Source organism: Camelus dromedarius, chromosome 1, assembly GCF_036321535.1.
Source record: "Camelus dromedarius isolate mCamDro1 chromosome 1, mCamDro1.pat, whole genome shotgun sequence".
NCBI lineage: Eukaryota > Metazoa > Chordata > Mammalia > Artiodactyla > Camelidae > Camelus > Camelus dromedarius.
In genome coordinates, this window is record NC_087436.1 from 31,539,681 (window position 1) to 31,554,257 (window position 14,577).

General features: G+C 33.6%; 1 protein-coding gene across 9 annotated transcripts in view; it reads right to left on the reverse strand.

Moving 5' to 3' along the window:
- Nucleotides 1-14,577, reverse strand: part of LOC105087070 (UPF0462 protein C4orf33 homolog) — a 47,585-nt gene that overhangs the window by 22,615 nt on the left and 10,393 nt on the right. For all 9 annotated transcript variants that reach the window (XR_010384768.1, XR_010384824.1, XR_004141224.2 and 6 more), the window contains exons 2-3: nt 9,167-9,224; nt 3,503-3,683 (exon numbers count right to left, since the gene is read on the reverse strand). Coding sequence is in view for 4 of the 9 variants with exons in the window: in XM_031466142.2 (XP_031322002.1) it covers nt 3,503-3,683; nt 9,167-9,224 (239 nt within the window). In the remaining 5 variants the exon portion in view is untranslated. The remainder of the gene's footprint in view (nt 1-3,502; nt 3,684-9,166; nt 9,225-14,577) is intronic.

Below are 14,577 nucleotides of genomic sequence, written 5' to 3' on the forward strand. Positions count from 1 at the left end.
TAAATTTTGATTAAAAAAATGAATTCCTCTTTAAAAAAAAAGGAAAGTAAATATTTGTAAAGAGTCACATTTTGAAGAAGGAAAATCTAGTGGCTTATAAAAATTAAAGTTTTATATTCAACGTTACTGCACACTATTTTAGAAAATCCAGCGTAACGTTCTTGGGACCTTGTGAATATTAAAAGTTAAAGCAATTTATCTGTTGTCTATGCAAAACATTCTGCTTCAATTCTTTCCCAAAGTAATTTCATTGAAACATCAATTCCACAGAATTTCTATAGACAGTAGATATTTAATATGGGAGGCAGCTTAGAATCATAGTTGATTTCAAATTGTGCCTAAGCCACTCACGTGACCTTGGACAAATTTCTCAACTGCCTTATGTAGCAGTTTCCTAACCTGTGAAATGGAGATAAAAATGATATCTACGTCATAGAACTAATGCATGAAGTTCTTAGAACAGTGTCTGGCACATAGTAAGTACTTAATAAATTGTAGTAGTCATTGTTGTTATTAGTATTACTGATATAAAAAGAATATATAATATATAAAGAATATATATAATATACAAAGACTAAATATATAGTTTATATATTAAGTATTTATATATATAAATAACAAAGGAAAATATATTCGTGTATGTTGGGTTAATAATATGAAACAGATGTCTCTTCTGAAAGATTTGGGAATTACTAGTTTATTAATAATATTCATAGTGACTCTCCAAGGGACAAATAGAGTTTGCAGTGTTTTCCAAAATTTCTTCCACTGGGATCTTTTTTCCCCCTCAACATATTTCTCAAAACTAATGTCAATGAACATACTTGAGGGATGTAAGTAAATAAAAAGAGGATTTCAAAAATAATTTTTTAAAAGATAATACAAACTAATTCATCTACTATAAGGAATTTCTAACATTCTAGTTCTAAAATCAGACAACCTGGCTTTTTGAGTACTAGCTCCATTATTTATGTACTGTGTGATCTTAGGTAAGATAATGAACTTCTCTGAGCCTCTGCTTCCTCATTTGTAAAATGGTGATAGTAACCATGCCTATCTCACAGAATTGCCATGACGATTAAATGAAACAATACTTGGAAAGCACTCACCAGAATGCTGTCCAGCTGAGGACAGAGATTCTGCTCAGGGCATCCTACGCACTGGAGTGTCTCCATTCTTCTACCCCTACCTTGTTAAGACTGTGACTTTCAAATGCCAAGAAGGCTTGAGAACCAGGAGAATTCATACATCTCCAAATATTTCTGGTTAAGGACACGTTACTGCTAGTGTAAGATTTTCTTGAATGATAACTTAAATCCCAACCATAAAAGGCCACCGCATAACAAATCATTCACCTTCTGAGACCCTTCATGACTGAGCCCTGCTAGGACTGTGTCATTACCAAGACTTTGGGGTCCAAAAGAAGCTGCTGAGAGAGCTCCTGTATTTTCTCCTGCTTTGTATGTGCTTGTTTCTGCCAGATTTCTGTATTCATTGTTTTTACAAATAAGGAAATTAATGTAATTAATTATATTGGGATTTGAATGGCACAGAGGAGGGGAGTTCTTTCTATCTGTAGCTAAACAGATACACTATAGCAAAAAAGTGCCACAACATATGCACAAAATGAATATTAATTGTTAGCTTTCATTCCCATTCAGAGGTGGATCTAGGACTTATGGGACTAGAAGCTTATACAATTTGGGAGGACCCTGTCTGAAAGTAAAAATACAAAACTATGAAAACAAAATTAGACAGAGAACTTTAGAAGGGACCTATGCAAGTATAAGCCCTGAAGCATAACCTTCATTAGCTTTATAGTAAATCCACTCAGGGGACAGAAAATACATGTTCCTGCCTTCAAAGAGTTTTAAATATAATAAAGGAAACAAGATAGTACCTAAGAGTTTAAACTGCAGGCAAAAATACTACAGAAAATTCAATATGGGGATATGTAAATGCCACAAAGCAGCATATAATAAATTTCTAAAAAAAATGGAACAGCACATCTCTCTCTTTTTATATGTATAGTAGGAGTTCAAAAGGTAGAGTAATCACTATGAACTGGATTATCTTAGAAGGCTTCACAGGAGAGGTAACATTTCAGTCAGGTCAAAAAGAGAGGGTTTGGGTAGGCAGAAAGAAAGGAAAACTCTGTGTGCTCAAAGGTTCAAGTTATTTAACTTAAAATGAGCAGATCTGCTTAGTTGAGGCAGAGGTTTCTGGAAGGACAGTAATTGAACACAATTTGAGGAAAAGCCAATCAAATGCCTTGAATAGCAATCTAACAATTTGGGGCTTAACCCTGCAAGCAAAATGGAGCTATTAATCTTCTTGAAAAAATGGAGTAACATAATCAAAACAGCATTTTAGAAGCACCAGCCAGGTCATTGTGGATAGGATAATCAGGATCAGGAAGACTCTGGGAGCAGAAACACCACCTGAAAGCACACTATAATAGTCTAGACAATCCTTAAGAAGTCATGCTGAGGATGGACACGAAGGGGCATGGTCAAGAGACATCCACAGAGAAGAACCAACAGAACGCGATAAATGTTTGAGGGGGAGAAAAAAAGAAGAGATCATGATGACATCAGGATCTCAAGGCTGGTAACCTGGAGAATAACTCAACAGAAACTGGAAAGTCAGAAATAAAAGTGATTGTGTATGAGGACAAGCTCAGATTTACCATGAGAAGTTTGGGTAAAGAAAGAATATATTCAGGTTTTGATGTCCACAACAAAGTTGTAAATATGGTTTCAAGAGAGATTTTAGAGAAAGAATTTCTTATTAAATTCTAGTACATCAAGAAGTGAATTTTTAAACAGGACAACAGCATATATTGGAAGGTTTTGGATTTGGAATCAAGAGGCCTCAGATGTAGACACAAGTACGTTTAAGGTAGCAAGACTAATAGATCCTCACAGGTAGAATTTCAGTACACTATGATTCCATGAAAAGATCATCTTATTTCCCCTAAGTTATTCAACGAAAACTGTAAATTACAAAAACATAAAATATCTGGATGGAAAATCCTTCTCAAAATATACAGCTACTTTTTTTTAGAAATAAGTATCACAGTACTACTATGAAGTTTTTAAAAAATAGAGTTTTATAGTTCTAGAACTTAGAAGATACCATCAATTTAAATTTAAAGATGCATGCTTTACAAATACCACTCAACACCTGAAATAAATCAATTATCTATATTTAATACTTGGACTAACATTTTCACATGAATTGCTAATTAATACTGTTTCACAAGTAATTTTCTTAAGTGCCTATCAGATATAGACTGTTCACTCCAAAATCTCTAATTCCAGGTCATACAATTTTTGACACCATCTTTCTATGTCATTGAATTTTCAGATATTCAGGATGTGGAGCATGAGGTATTTGGAAACTCTGAGAAGATGAATAGATATTATAAGAGAACACTACCATATATCACAAAATCTGCTCTTTCTCTCAGCTTTGGCACTCAAAATAGGAAATGTCTCACCTTCATACTTCCAGAGTCCATCAAAAGGTTGTCCTGCTTCATGATGTGGTGCTGGGGGATCATCAAAGAAAGGAGCATTCAGGTCCATCAGTAAGCCTTGGACCCCAGATCTAAACTTGGGAGTCATAGGCCTTTGCAGCACTGGTAAACTGTCCCACATGGTGGTAATTCTATATTCCAACTGTCAAAATGAAACAGAAGAGCAAATGCCATGATATAAGTGAAGCAATGTTTTTCTTGCTCCCCTGGTCTTGATCAAATTAAACTGAAATAACATCTTTTACTAATATCCTCAAGGCAATCAACATCCCATTACATATTAAAGATTTCTATTAATTGCAGTAAAACGTTTTTGTGTGGTATTCAGCCATAGCAAAATTCATACAAAAATATTTAGAGGAATTGCTTTTTGTGACTTAATACACAGGTGCATTTATTTTTGTAGTATTTACAGTGTTTAATGATGTGAATTTGCTTTTATTCATTTGTTGGGGAGAAAGAAAACTTTCTTCTACACTTTTAGGTTCTTCTGGCTGGTCTAAGAATTAAATTGACATGAGACATTAACAGGAGAAAATAAAATTTAATTTGGCACATACAGGAACTCTACCTACATGAGAGATTTGAAGACAGAAAGGTAAAATGAGGTAAAGATGCCAAACTGAGCTAGAGGATGGGAGGGGGCCCCAGGTTTCCAAGGATAGGAGGGTTATTCACAGGATGTTAAGAAAAGTTTGGTAGTTAGATGTTTGCCCTGCCATATACATGTGGCCACTTAGATAAAATTTATCTCTGGTAATAACTCTTTTCTGGGAAAAATTTCCAATTTAATTTCTTTTAGATAATTAAGGGAGAGGCAATATTTTCTCTTGAACTTGCAGGGACTTGACTAACCCCAGCTCAAAATAATCTTCATACAAAAGTGACACATTCTGAGGAGGTTCATTCTGTACCCCTACACATTCCACAAATAATCAGTGAGGACGTACTATGTATGCCACTTCTCACTAGGTTCTGCAGATAAAGTTCAAAGTAGACAATGTAACCCCTGTCCTGCCTAAAAGACCATATAATCTTTATAATCAGAAAGAAAGACAAAATGTACATCCAAAAACTAATGAACAGTGAGTGAAGCATAGATTTAGAACCTGACTAAATAACACAGAAAAGTAATAGAAACATGGAGATAAATATAGGTTGCAGTAGTTGGAAAATGCTTCTTGGGACTTAAGGTTGCACAAGAAAGGAAAATGCATATGTTGAATATACCTATCTTGGATAGTTTATTCTGGATGTTTATCTTGCCTACTTCAATTTCAAGCTTTTTGAGAACTGAAAATAATGACGACAATCATTCAGCATTTATTCACATCCCATGCTAGCGTCTGACTATCCCCCAAAATGTATTAGAATGCTGCTCTTACCTGGGTACTCATTAAATGCTTATTGTAAATCAATTAATAAAACAAGTATTTCTTGTGTAACCACTATCTGCCTTTTCTGTGCTAGACGTTTGAACTATGGAAACAAGACACTTCCCTTGCACTTAGGTAACTCACAATCTAGTGTAAAAGAAAACTGTGAACAACTAATGAGAAAACTGTGAAAGTGCTTTAATAGAAGTGTGCAAGCACAGAGCAGGGAGCCTCTAGTTCTGACAGCGGGAAATGGAAGAGTAGAGCGTGTATGCAAAGACCTCACAGAAGTTACAATTGAAAGATGTGTAGGAATAGGAGAGGAAAGGAAACAAATGTATTATAAATGGAGGAAATTGCTTAATCGCAAGCACACAGCCATGTGAAAGCTGAAAGGAGACGGGAGATCAGATATAAACGGAATGTAAGGTGCGTGGTGGGAGGTGGGGGATATAGTGAGAGAAATGACACTGGTGGGAGGGGGTGCAGATACTGAGAGTGAACATTAAAGTTTATGCTGAAGTCATGTAGAACTGATGTCAGGTTTCAAACAGAGAATTTACTGATGAGGTTTATGTTTCAGAAGAATTACTCTGAAGGATGTATAGAAGAAAAAAATACTCTAAGAAATTTGAAGTCTTATTCAAAATTTATTTTTCTATTCCAATTTTATCTAATTACAATGGTAAGCTTTTATTTTCAAAGTTATAATCTTTATTTCAAATGATTCTGTGAAATGTTTGTAAGAGAAAAGGATCTTAAAGAATACAACTGAACTCAATTCAAGTAACAATGGAACTCTTTATTCCTTATCTACAACATAATACTTCTTGAATCTCCCAGTATTAGAAACACTCAGGCTTTCTCAATTATTCATTTCTCATTATGCAAAGAAAATTAACCAAAGTGATTCTGACTGAAGGAAAGAAAGGAAAATTTGGAGCCAGGAATAAATTACTATAAGCACTGAATGCTATAGGTTTAAACAGCCATTTAGAAAACTACCCCATCATAAAAGCAAAAGAAATTTAATCTGCACAAAAGTTTAAAACTCCATATGCTCACTGGGATGATAACTCTTTTTTTCTTAAATATTCTCAAATTACGTGTAGCTCTGAGCTACTTTTGCTTAGAAAAAGAGTTGGAGCAATTTTTTTAATGTATTATGTTTAAGGATTTTTTTTTCTTTTCTTATAAATAGATCACATTTTTTTCTAATATCCCAAAATAGTCAAAGGCATTCTTCTGGCACTTTGCAAATTTCAATAAAAATAACATCTTTAGTAAAATTTCAAAATATCAAAGTTATCATAATTTTGTAGGAAATTTTAGTTGTTTTGTTGTATAGTTTAGAAATATCAAATGCCAACAAGAAAATTTATAGGACGAAATAAAGTTAATATGCATAGACAAGAATCACATGCTTTTTATTCTAGTATTCAAATACTGTCCGGTATGAAACTTCTGACGTGAGATATTTATTTAAAAAAATCTTAAATGCAAAAAACAAAACAAAACAAAACCCTCACAATACCATACACAACAGTTTTAGATATCCTTATGCTCAACTATTGATATAATTAAGATGTAGCCCCTCCTCTTTCTAAAACAGCTTGATGTTTACCAAATTCTCAGCTGCTTAAAGTCTGCTTTCTGTTAAATTTATTAAATTTCCACTGATGCCAGCACCACCAAGGACAGAATTTGGACTGATGGGCTTTGTTTTATTTTGTTTTAATCAGGCTTCCACAAAGGAATATTACACTACCTGTAGTAACAGAGAGATGTTTTTTGGCCCCAAATGCTATGACACTTGAAAGACTCCTACATTTTTCAAACTGGAAGAAATAAACTTCTAAAAGTCAATAAAAGACCAAGTAACACTTTTAATGGGCATGTTTTATTGAGCTATATAAACTTTTCTTGTTAAATTTCTTTTTAAAAAGTCTCTATAGAAAAATCACCAAAAATTTTCAAGTGATAATAATAGGAAACCAAGCTGTATTAAAGGTAGGACCAGGTTGTATCAAAGATTAGAGAATTTTATTTCTAGATTCCTTACCCACATCTGTAAGGGTAAAGAGTTACAGAGAGTTAATGCAATTACGTTGCGTCGATAGAATCAATGTAAATACACAGTCTGGGTAACCACACTACAAACTGCTTACTGTATCATTTCTTCAATTACAGGGCTTAAAATTTATGCCCAGCTCTTGTTAAATAAGTACCTCTATTCTCTACCTTGCCTATGCAGACAAAGCCCTAAAAGAGAGCCAATAACTTACATAGGCCTCTATAGCCATTTTTTATCCTTCTGATAAATACCTTTGAAGACATATTTTTTTTAGATCTAATACTACCACTGAGTTATGACTCTTTTTTTAAGATTTAACTGTAGATGGGCAAAAAAGTTATAAAATCAAACTGATGTCATTCTCCTTGTAGGGGACTCAGCTTATGTTTTATAAAGTATATGAAGTGTCAAAAACAATAAAATTTTTAGCTTTACGTAATAAGATCTAAACATAGTTAATATTTTATATGTTTATTAAAATCACTGAGATTGTTATTTTGAATCTGGGAAAATATGCATGTATTTAGCTATTACTGCAAAGTTGCTCTGTAGAACAAAATGGTGAGGCTATTCATAATCTAAATTTAAACATCTGAAATACAAATATATAAAAGCATACATGTACATATATACTAGGTAATCTAGTAATCCTATGTACTGACACACATTTATCAAATTTAGATAGGACTTAAATGTATAACATTTTTACTCTCAAGATATAAAACACTATTTAATTTTAAATTTTAATTATGCTTTACTTATAAGAAAGGCATAGAACAAAATAAGAAAATAAGGCTTAAAATTATAGAAGATCTCCTACACACATTTTTAGCAATTAAAATAGTGATGATCTAGATACAAATAATATTATCAAAATAATACAGAATCTGAATCTGGAAAATAAAAAGTTGCAAGATCTTCACTGAACTGTACAAAATTAAAACACCATAAAGCTTGTCCCGCTGTAGAACAAGGTGATCTCTGAAATTACAAGGCAGTGAATTCAGAATCATAAAAAGGAAATATTACTTTATAACCTTTAGTTAACCTGTAGCTACAGTTCCATAGGAGGTCATAAAATCAAATTCTGTGGTTGGATTTAAAAGCTGGATAATTTTATAGCCACTCATAATACCAGGGTTCAAGCTCATTGCCTTCAGCAGCTGGAATGGAATTCTTTGATCATTCGTATCAATAAACCACAAGGTATGAAGGTACTGGTACTATGTGTTGTTTTAAAGATTAAACACTGTTTTATTGGAGTCAAATAACACTGTTTACCACATTAGTCGCCTTTCTCACATGTGTAGAGGCCTGAAGGGGCATAGAAGCCACAGGCAGCTGCCCTCATAATTCAGAATTCATCATTCTTTTACGGAGTCTTCCCATCAACTTACAGACCCACGTGCCCAGTAAGCTTACATTTGCTACAACACTGGCATCAGATGGATGCTAGTATTCCCATTTCCAGGTTATTTCACCTGAGCGATCTGATGTTTCCAAGCGGAAGCTTTACTTTTCCAGAATACCCACGCTTCTCCCTTACCTGGTGCTTTAGCTTGTAAAGACACTTCTTACTGCTAACATTTGCCCAAAAAACACATTTTACAGTGTTCTATCCACACAAATATTTAAATTGCTTTTTAAAATGCACTGTCCTTTCATCATTAAATATGTTTTTAAACTGGTATTTCCTGCCTCTGTGCCTTTTTTCATTCTGCCTCTATCACCAGAATTCCATTCTCTGCCCCTCCCAAGTCAAGGCTTCATTTAAATTCTAGTTTCTCCATGAAGTGATCCCTGATCTTCTCAGATGAAAGTGATACTCTAAGCTCACTCTCCCCACCCACTCTGTATGTCCAAAATATTACAACTGTATTTCTAATATTTATCCATTTCTACCTTATTTTAAATGTACGCATAAATCAATGTGACTTACATCTTGCTTAGCTCTCACAGAATGTAAAAATTTTATAAACAGTTGCTGTACCTAAGTCATCCCTTGTGTGCTTCTCAGCATCTAGTCTAGTATCTTCAAGGTGCCAACTGCTCAGCAAGCACTTGTGGCACAAAAGAATAATTAAACGAATGAGGCTTGTTATTTATTGCATAATAACACATGTGAAAAATCACTCTGCAACGTACCTGTTACCAATATTTTTATATAATTCTTACCTCTCCTCTTCCAGTTGGCAGTTGTTCTCTTTCTTGGTTACTTTTGAAAATTTCAGTCCTTTAAAATAATGATAAGAAAATTAATCCCCATAAAAAATACAGAAATAAATATAATTTGTACATCCAGTATTTATATGAAAAGAAATATGGCAGTAAAAATATATAAATAAAAGAATGCTGAGACTGTCATTATTTTAAACACAGTCTTGTGGTTGTTTCTGGGTAGAGTTGAATAAAGCACCAAAAATACCATTTTGTTAACCTGCTTCTTCCATCTAGTGGCAAAAAGCAGTAAGAAACAATGTCCTAGAAAAATACTGTGAGCAAATGGTTCTAAGTGCCATTTCAGGAATTACTTGATGGTGAGAGTCCAACATCCAAGCTTTAAGTTATGAGTATATATTAATTATAAAAAAATAATTCTAGCAAATTGTCAGGGTTCAGCTGGGATAACTGTTAAATTTACTTACATTCAGGAATGTATTTATATGTTTTAACAAAGACTTCTGCAACATATATAAAAGTGTATATAAAAGTATATACCAACTACCCTGCATTAAATTGAAATGGATTTGTTTTTGTATATATAATTATATTTCTGGATCAAATTGCTGGATAACTATTTAGAATTCCATTATTTCATCAGCTATTACCACAGGGCTACGGTGCTATTATAAGTTTCAAGAAGTACAATTGAGAGCCACTAAAAGTGACCTGTCCCATTGGAATTACTAGTTAAAATGCTTTTGCAATAATAGGCAGTGAAATACTTTGTGACTTGAAGCATGGGGTTAATTGGAGGGGGAAAAGAGGAAAAGTTTAAAGGAGATACAATCATCTGTTCAGCATCGTTAGGGCTGCTTCAAAGGCATTAATGAAAAGTAACATGCAATACACAACATAATTGTGCATTCTCTGCACTCTCAAAGGCCACCAGCTAATCCCTAATACATGAAGTTTGACTGCCCTTCTAACACTTTCTGTTCGCCTCGCTGCAAATATAATTAATGTTCTAGAAGTTAAATATGGGTTACACAGAAATGGCAAAAACATTCTCCAAGACAACAAGCTTTTCCCCCTCCCCTATTCAAGTGAGCCAGCTAACAATGTGTAATGGTAATATAAATGAAAGGTGGTCAATATATTAAATCAAAAATATATTAAGACTACATAAAGGAAAATAAAAGTATTAGTGAATGCCATGATTATTTAAAATTCAAGATTTTGTATTAAAAGAAGACTTTTTGTTTGTTTCCTAATTTTCAAGAACTGAAAAATCCTGTCTTAACACCTTCAACCCCCAAAGCAAATTTGAGTATAGGATTGAGTAAGGATTGGCTGCTGGGTTTTCTCCTCTCCCTAGCCATCCTCCCTGCTCAAATGAAAGCAGGCTAAAGTTTTATGTTCTGCTATATGTGGGAGAGAAGGAGGAGAAATACAGTGATGACACAGAGAAGGTGTGAAGCAAAGAAGATGAGATCATAGGGCAAAGCTATCTGGGAAAACAACAGGCAGAAGGTGGTTTCTGCAGTATTCTTGTGGCCAGTCTCCCTGGATTAGGCCAAGGAAAGGGTGCCAATTAACTGGAATATCCCAAAAAGCCACAAGATCTGAAGCCTCACCCCGAATAATTAAATTGACACAAACAATTGTTGCTATATGATACCAGCAAGAGCCAGGATAGGGATGGAATCCGGTGGCCCAGTAGGACTCCTGGAACCTGTGGTGGAACCTAGCCTGGTACTCATCATTACATTTACTTCACAATCATGTGTTTCCAGATTATAAGCAGCTGAAATGTGTGGATCTCTCTTATGGTATTATAATATAATTTTACTAAAACTAGAGATCTTGGTATTTAAAATTTTGTTTCACAATGAACAAATTCAGTTCCTGAGAAGTGAATTTCAGGCAAACTGTATACATAGTCACTGGCATTAATATTTTATTCATTATGTTTATCAGTTCTTTGACCTTGGTCAAATTATGTAACTTCTTTGAACCTCAGTTTCCTCATCTATAAAATAGGGATGATAACACTCACCTGATAAGGTTTTTATGAGGAACTATGAGAAAATGCTTATAAACTACTTGGCAAGTAGTAGGTGTTCAATAAATATGAAATATTATCATTTATGGGATACTTAGTATATACTAAGAATTTTTTGTACAGTATCCTGCATATAGTGTGGTATGTAACATTTGTTTATATGTGCTTGTAAAATAAAATTAACAATGTTCCCTCTGGTGCAAATACTTCCTTATCATTGATTACTTTTGTAAATAGGCATGGAGATTTTTGTAAACAATTTTCAAAGTTGCCTCCAAGTGCTTGAATATCCAATAAACAATTACAATTAAATATATGTTAATATTTTTGTCTTGCTTTTTTTGGAGTTTTTTAGAAAACCTTAGCTGAAAAGCTCAAGATTAGTACAGGAAATTTAAAAATACATAATTTAAAACAAAAGGGACAGATGAATAATAAAAAGAAAACATCTGTTAAAGAACAAAAAGAAGGTAAAATAATTATTAAAAACTTCTAATCCCTGAAGAATTGAAGTACTCATGCATTTCTGAAAGTCTTGCAACCTATGTTTATATGAAGCCATGAGCTCAGAGAAAGAAAAACAGGTCATTTCAAAGCACCCAATTGATTTTTTTGTCCTATGTGAATCTGAGTTGGAGGGAGGCTATAATATGGTAACATTTTTTATAAAAACTTAGAGAACAGAGACATATTTTCATATTTGGATAGAATACATTCAATACTAAATGCCTATTCATGATTTGCAGCTTTATACTATGTACTTAAAGAGGAAGATATACAGAAGGAATTGTCATAATTTGCACACAAATACATCTGAGCTATAAAGCCCATTCACTCTTGTTTACTCTTCTGAAGCCAACTTGAAATTATTAGTTGATCACTTTTAACTTGGAAAATATTTCTGAAGGACTCCCAATATTCCCAAAAAATACAAGATAACTTTAAATTATTTTAGGCTTCTAGATAAAAGGTCTTTCTTTCCATGTCACATACTTGCTTTTTCTTCCTGAGTCTACATACAGTTTTAAATAAAATCTAGAGTAACAAATATGCTCCAGTTCTGACTCAAACTACGGGACTTTAGTGTAGAATTTTTTTTTACAGAACATCAAACCTCTCTGATTTACACATACCAATCTACATGTCCCATGGAACACAAGATTTGATGCTGAACATTATTCAACAGTTCTAACCTATTCTAATTATTGACTAGCAAAAGGGCCTCTGGCATCCAGCTTTCTTTCTCATCTTTTGAAATAAAATTCTTCTAGAATTTTCTGCACATGCTCCAGAAAAAGTTTACTCCAACTTCACAACCACTTAAATGTAATTCTTTCACGATAAAACTTTATCTGAAACTCTAGTAATTAGAAATATTTACTAGTATAACCAATATATTCCATTTTCTGTAATACCTATTAGAAATTTTACTGCACCAATTTTATTGTAAACACATGGTAAAAAAGAAAAAAAACACTCAAACAAAGTTTTTATAGGACAGGAAGAATTACCACCCTCTCTAACAAATGGTCACATCCCTGCAGAATTGAAAAATGTTAAAAAATTAAATAATTGAGTCAAATACCTGTTTGGTAAAGAGCAGCATGCAGGGACTCAACAGCATGCTGCAATAAGAATTAGGATCAAGACTGCCTTCATTTTAAAAAATTTAAAACAAAAATACATTTTGAACATTATTTATATCTTAATATATCTCAGCAAGGTTAAGGCATTAAGTTTCATTATTTACTAGAAAGTTTATGATTGATAATGTTTACTGTCCTTGGTTGTGTTCATTTATTGGTAATGATATCAGATCAGTGTGGCAAATATATGGTCAGAACAAGGTGGCAAGACTAATATCACACAGCTTAACTCTGAGAGGGCCACTATATAGTCAATATAAGCAATGCTTACTTCTCTTAATATTGTTTGTTCTTTTAAAACATTATGAGAGTGTTATTAATGGAGGGAAACTCTCCGTTTATCTTCTCATTATTTGAGTAAGTCTAGGGGAAGTATTTTCAGCAACTCTTAACTTACAACCAGCCTTTAGCCTTATTATGATATTTGTTGTAGCTATTGCACTAAAATCTTCATTAGGAAACAGATCATCATTAATTAAATTATTTTCATTTATTCAAAATTATTTCTAGGGCCTATTGAAACAAAGCATTTAGCTTATACTGCAGTGGGGAAAAAGCAAATTAGGCACTAATCACGTTCCCAAGAAGCTCACAGTTTAGTTGAGAGATAACTGAATAGATAAATCAAAATGCAAAAATGATAAAATGCAGTAAGAAAGATATACAGAAATAAAGCTTACAAAATTTGGGGGAAGAGAGTTTACTAGCAACAGAACAAGAACATTGAAGGTTGGATGGGATGTGGGCATGTTCTAAGAAAAACGATTTAATTCACTCATGTTTGGGCAAATTACTCTATTGGACACTAATTTAGATTTGTCCACTCTGTGAGAGAAAACTGAAAAAAAAAATGTGGTAATTTCCTTCCCCACTAACCAAAATATGGTCAGGCTATATGATACAGTTTTGAACTTCTTCACTCTTGCACTGCAGGGCCTAAAGCAGAAGTTACCAGGAACCTAGAATTCAATCAACACATCCAGTTGTGTGTGTGTGTGTGTATGGAAAGATAGGTAAGACTAGGCTCAGAGGCACTGAAGTGTTCAATTTGTAAAAAAGGGAGTGCTTGGAGAGTTTTCTGAATGAGAACTATAGAGAGAGATTTAGGGAATTAAAAGATTTTGTATGGAGGTAGAGAACTCATGCCTCACTCCTATGCAGAGCCCTGGGATGTGACAGAGCCTTTGACTGGGTGGGATGGAAATTTGAGGAGAATGACCACAAAGAGAATAAAAGATTTCTGTGTCCAAACTTGGACAAGAAGCAGTGGAGTCATGAGTTCAAGGGAATATTGTGGTTTGTACTATAAAATTAATAATGGTAACCAGTGTAGATGAAAGAAGAGAGGACCCTTCCTTCCAAAAATATTTTGCACTAAGCAAGACTCCCAGAATTCTTAAAGCATCCCAGGAAAAGTGAAAAGACACTTGAAACATGATTGATACAGAGTATCCTGTCAACAAGGTACGTGTGGTCTGGGAATAGATTATCTGTTTTAGATAAATAATGAAATGTAATATTTCTTTACCCCTGTTATAAAAGCAAAGTTTCTATCTGCTACATGTTCAATTATTCAAGAAATATGTCAAGTTCCTACTTTGTCAGGCATGATCCTGAGGAATATCTCACTTGGAGGTCATACTTGAATGAGGGGAATATACATACATTAAAATATGTTTAATATGCTAGGTGGCAATAAGTGCTAAAACAAAAGT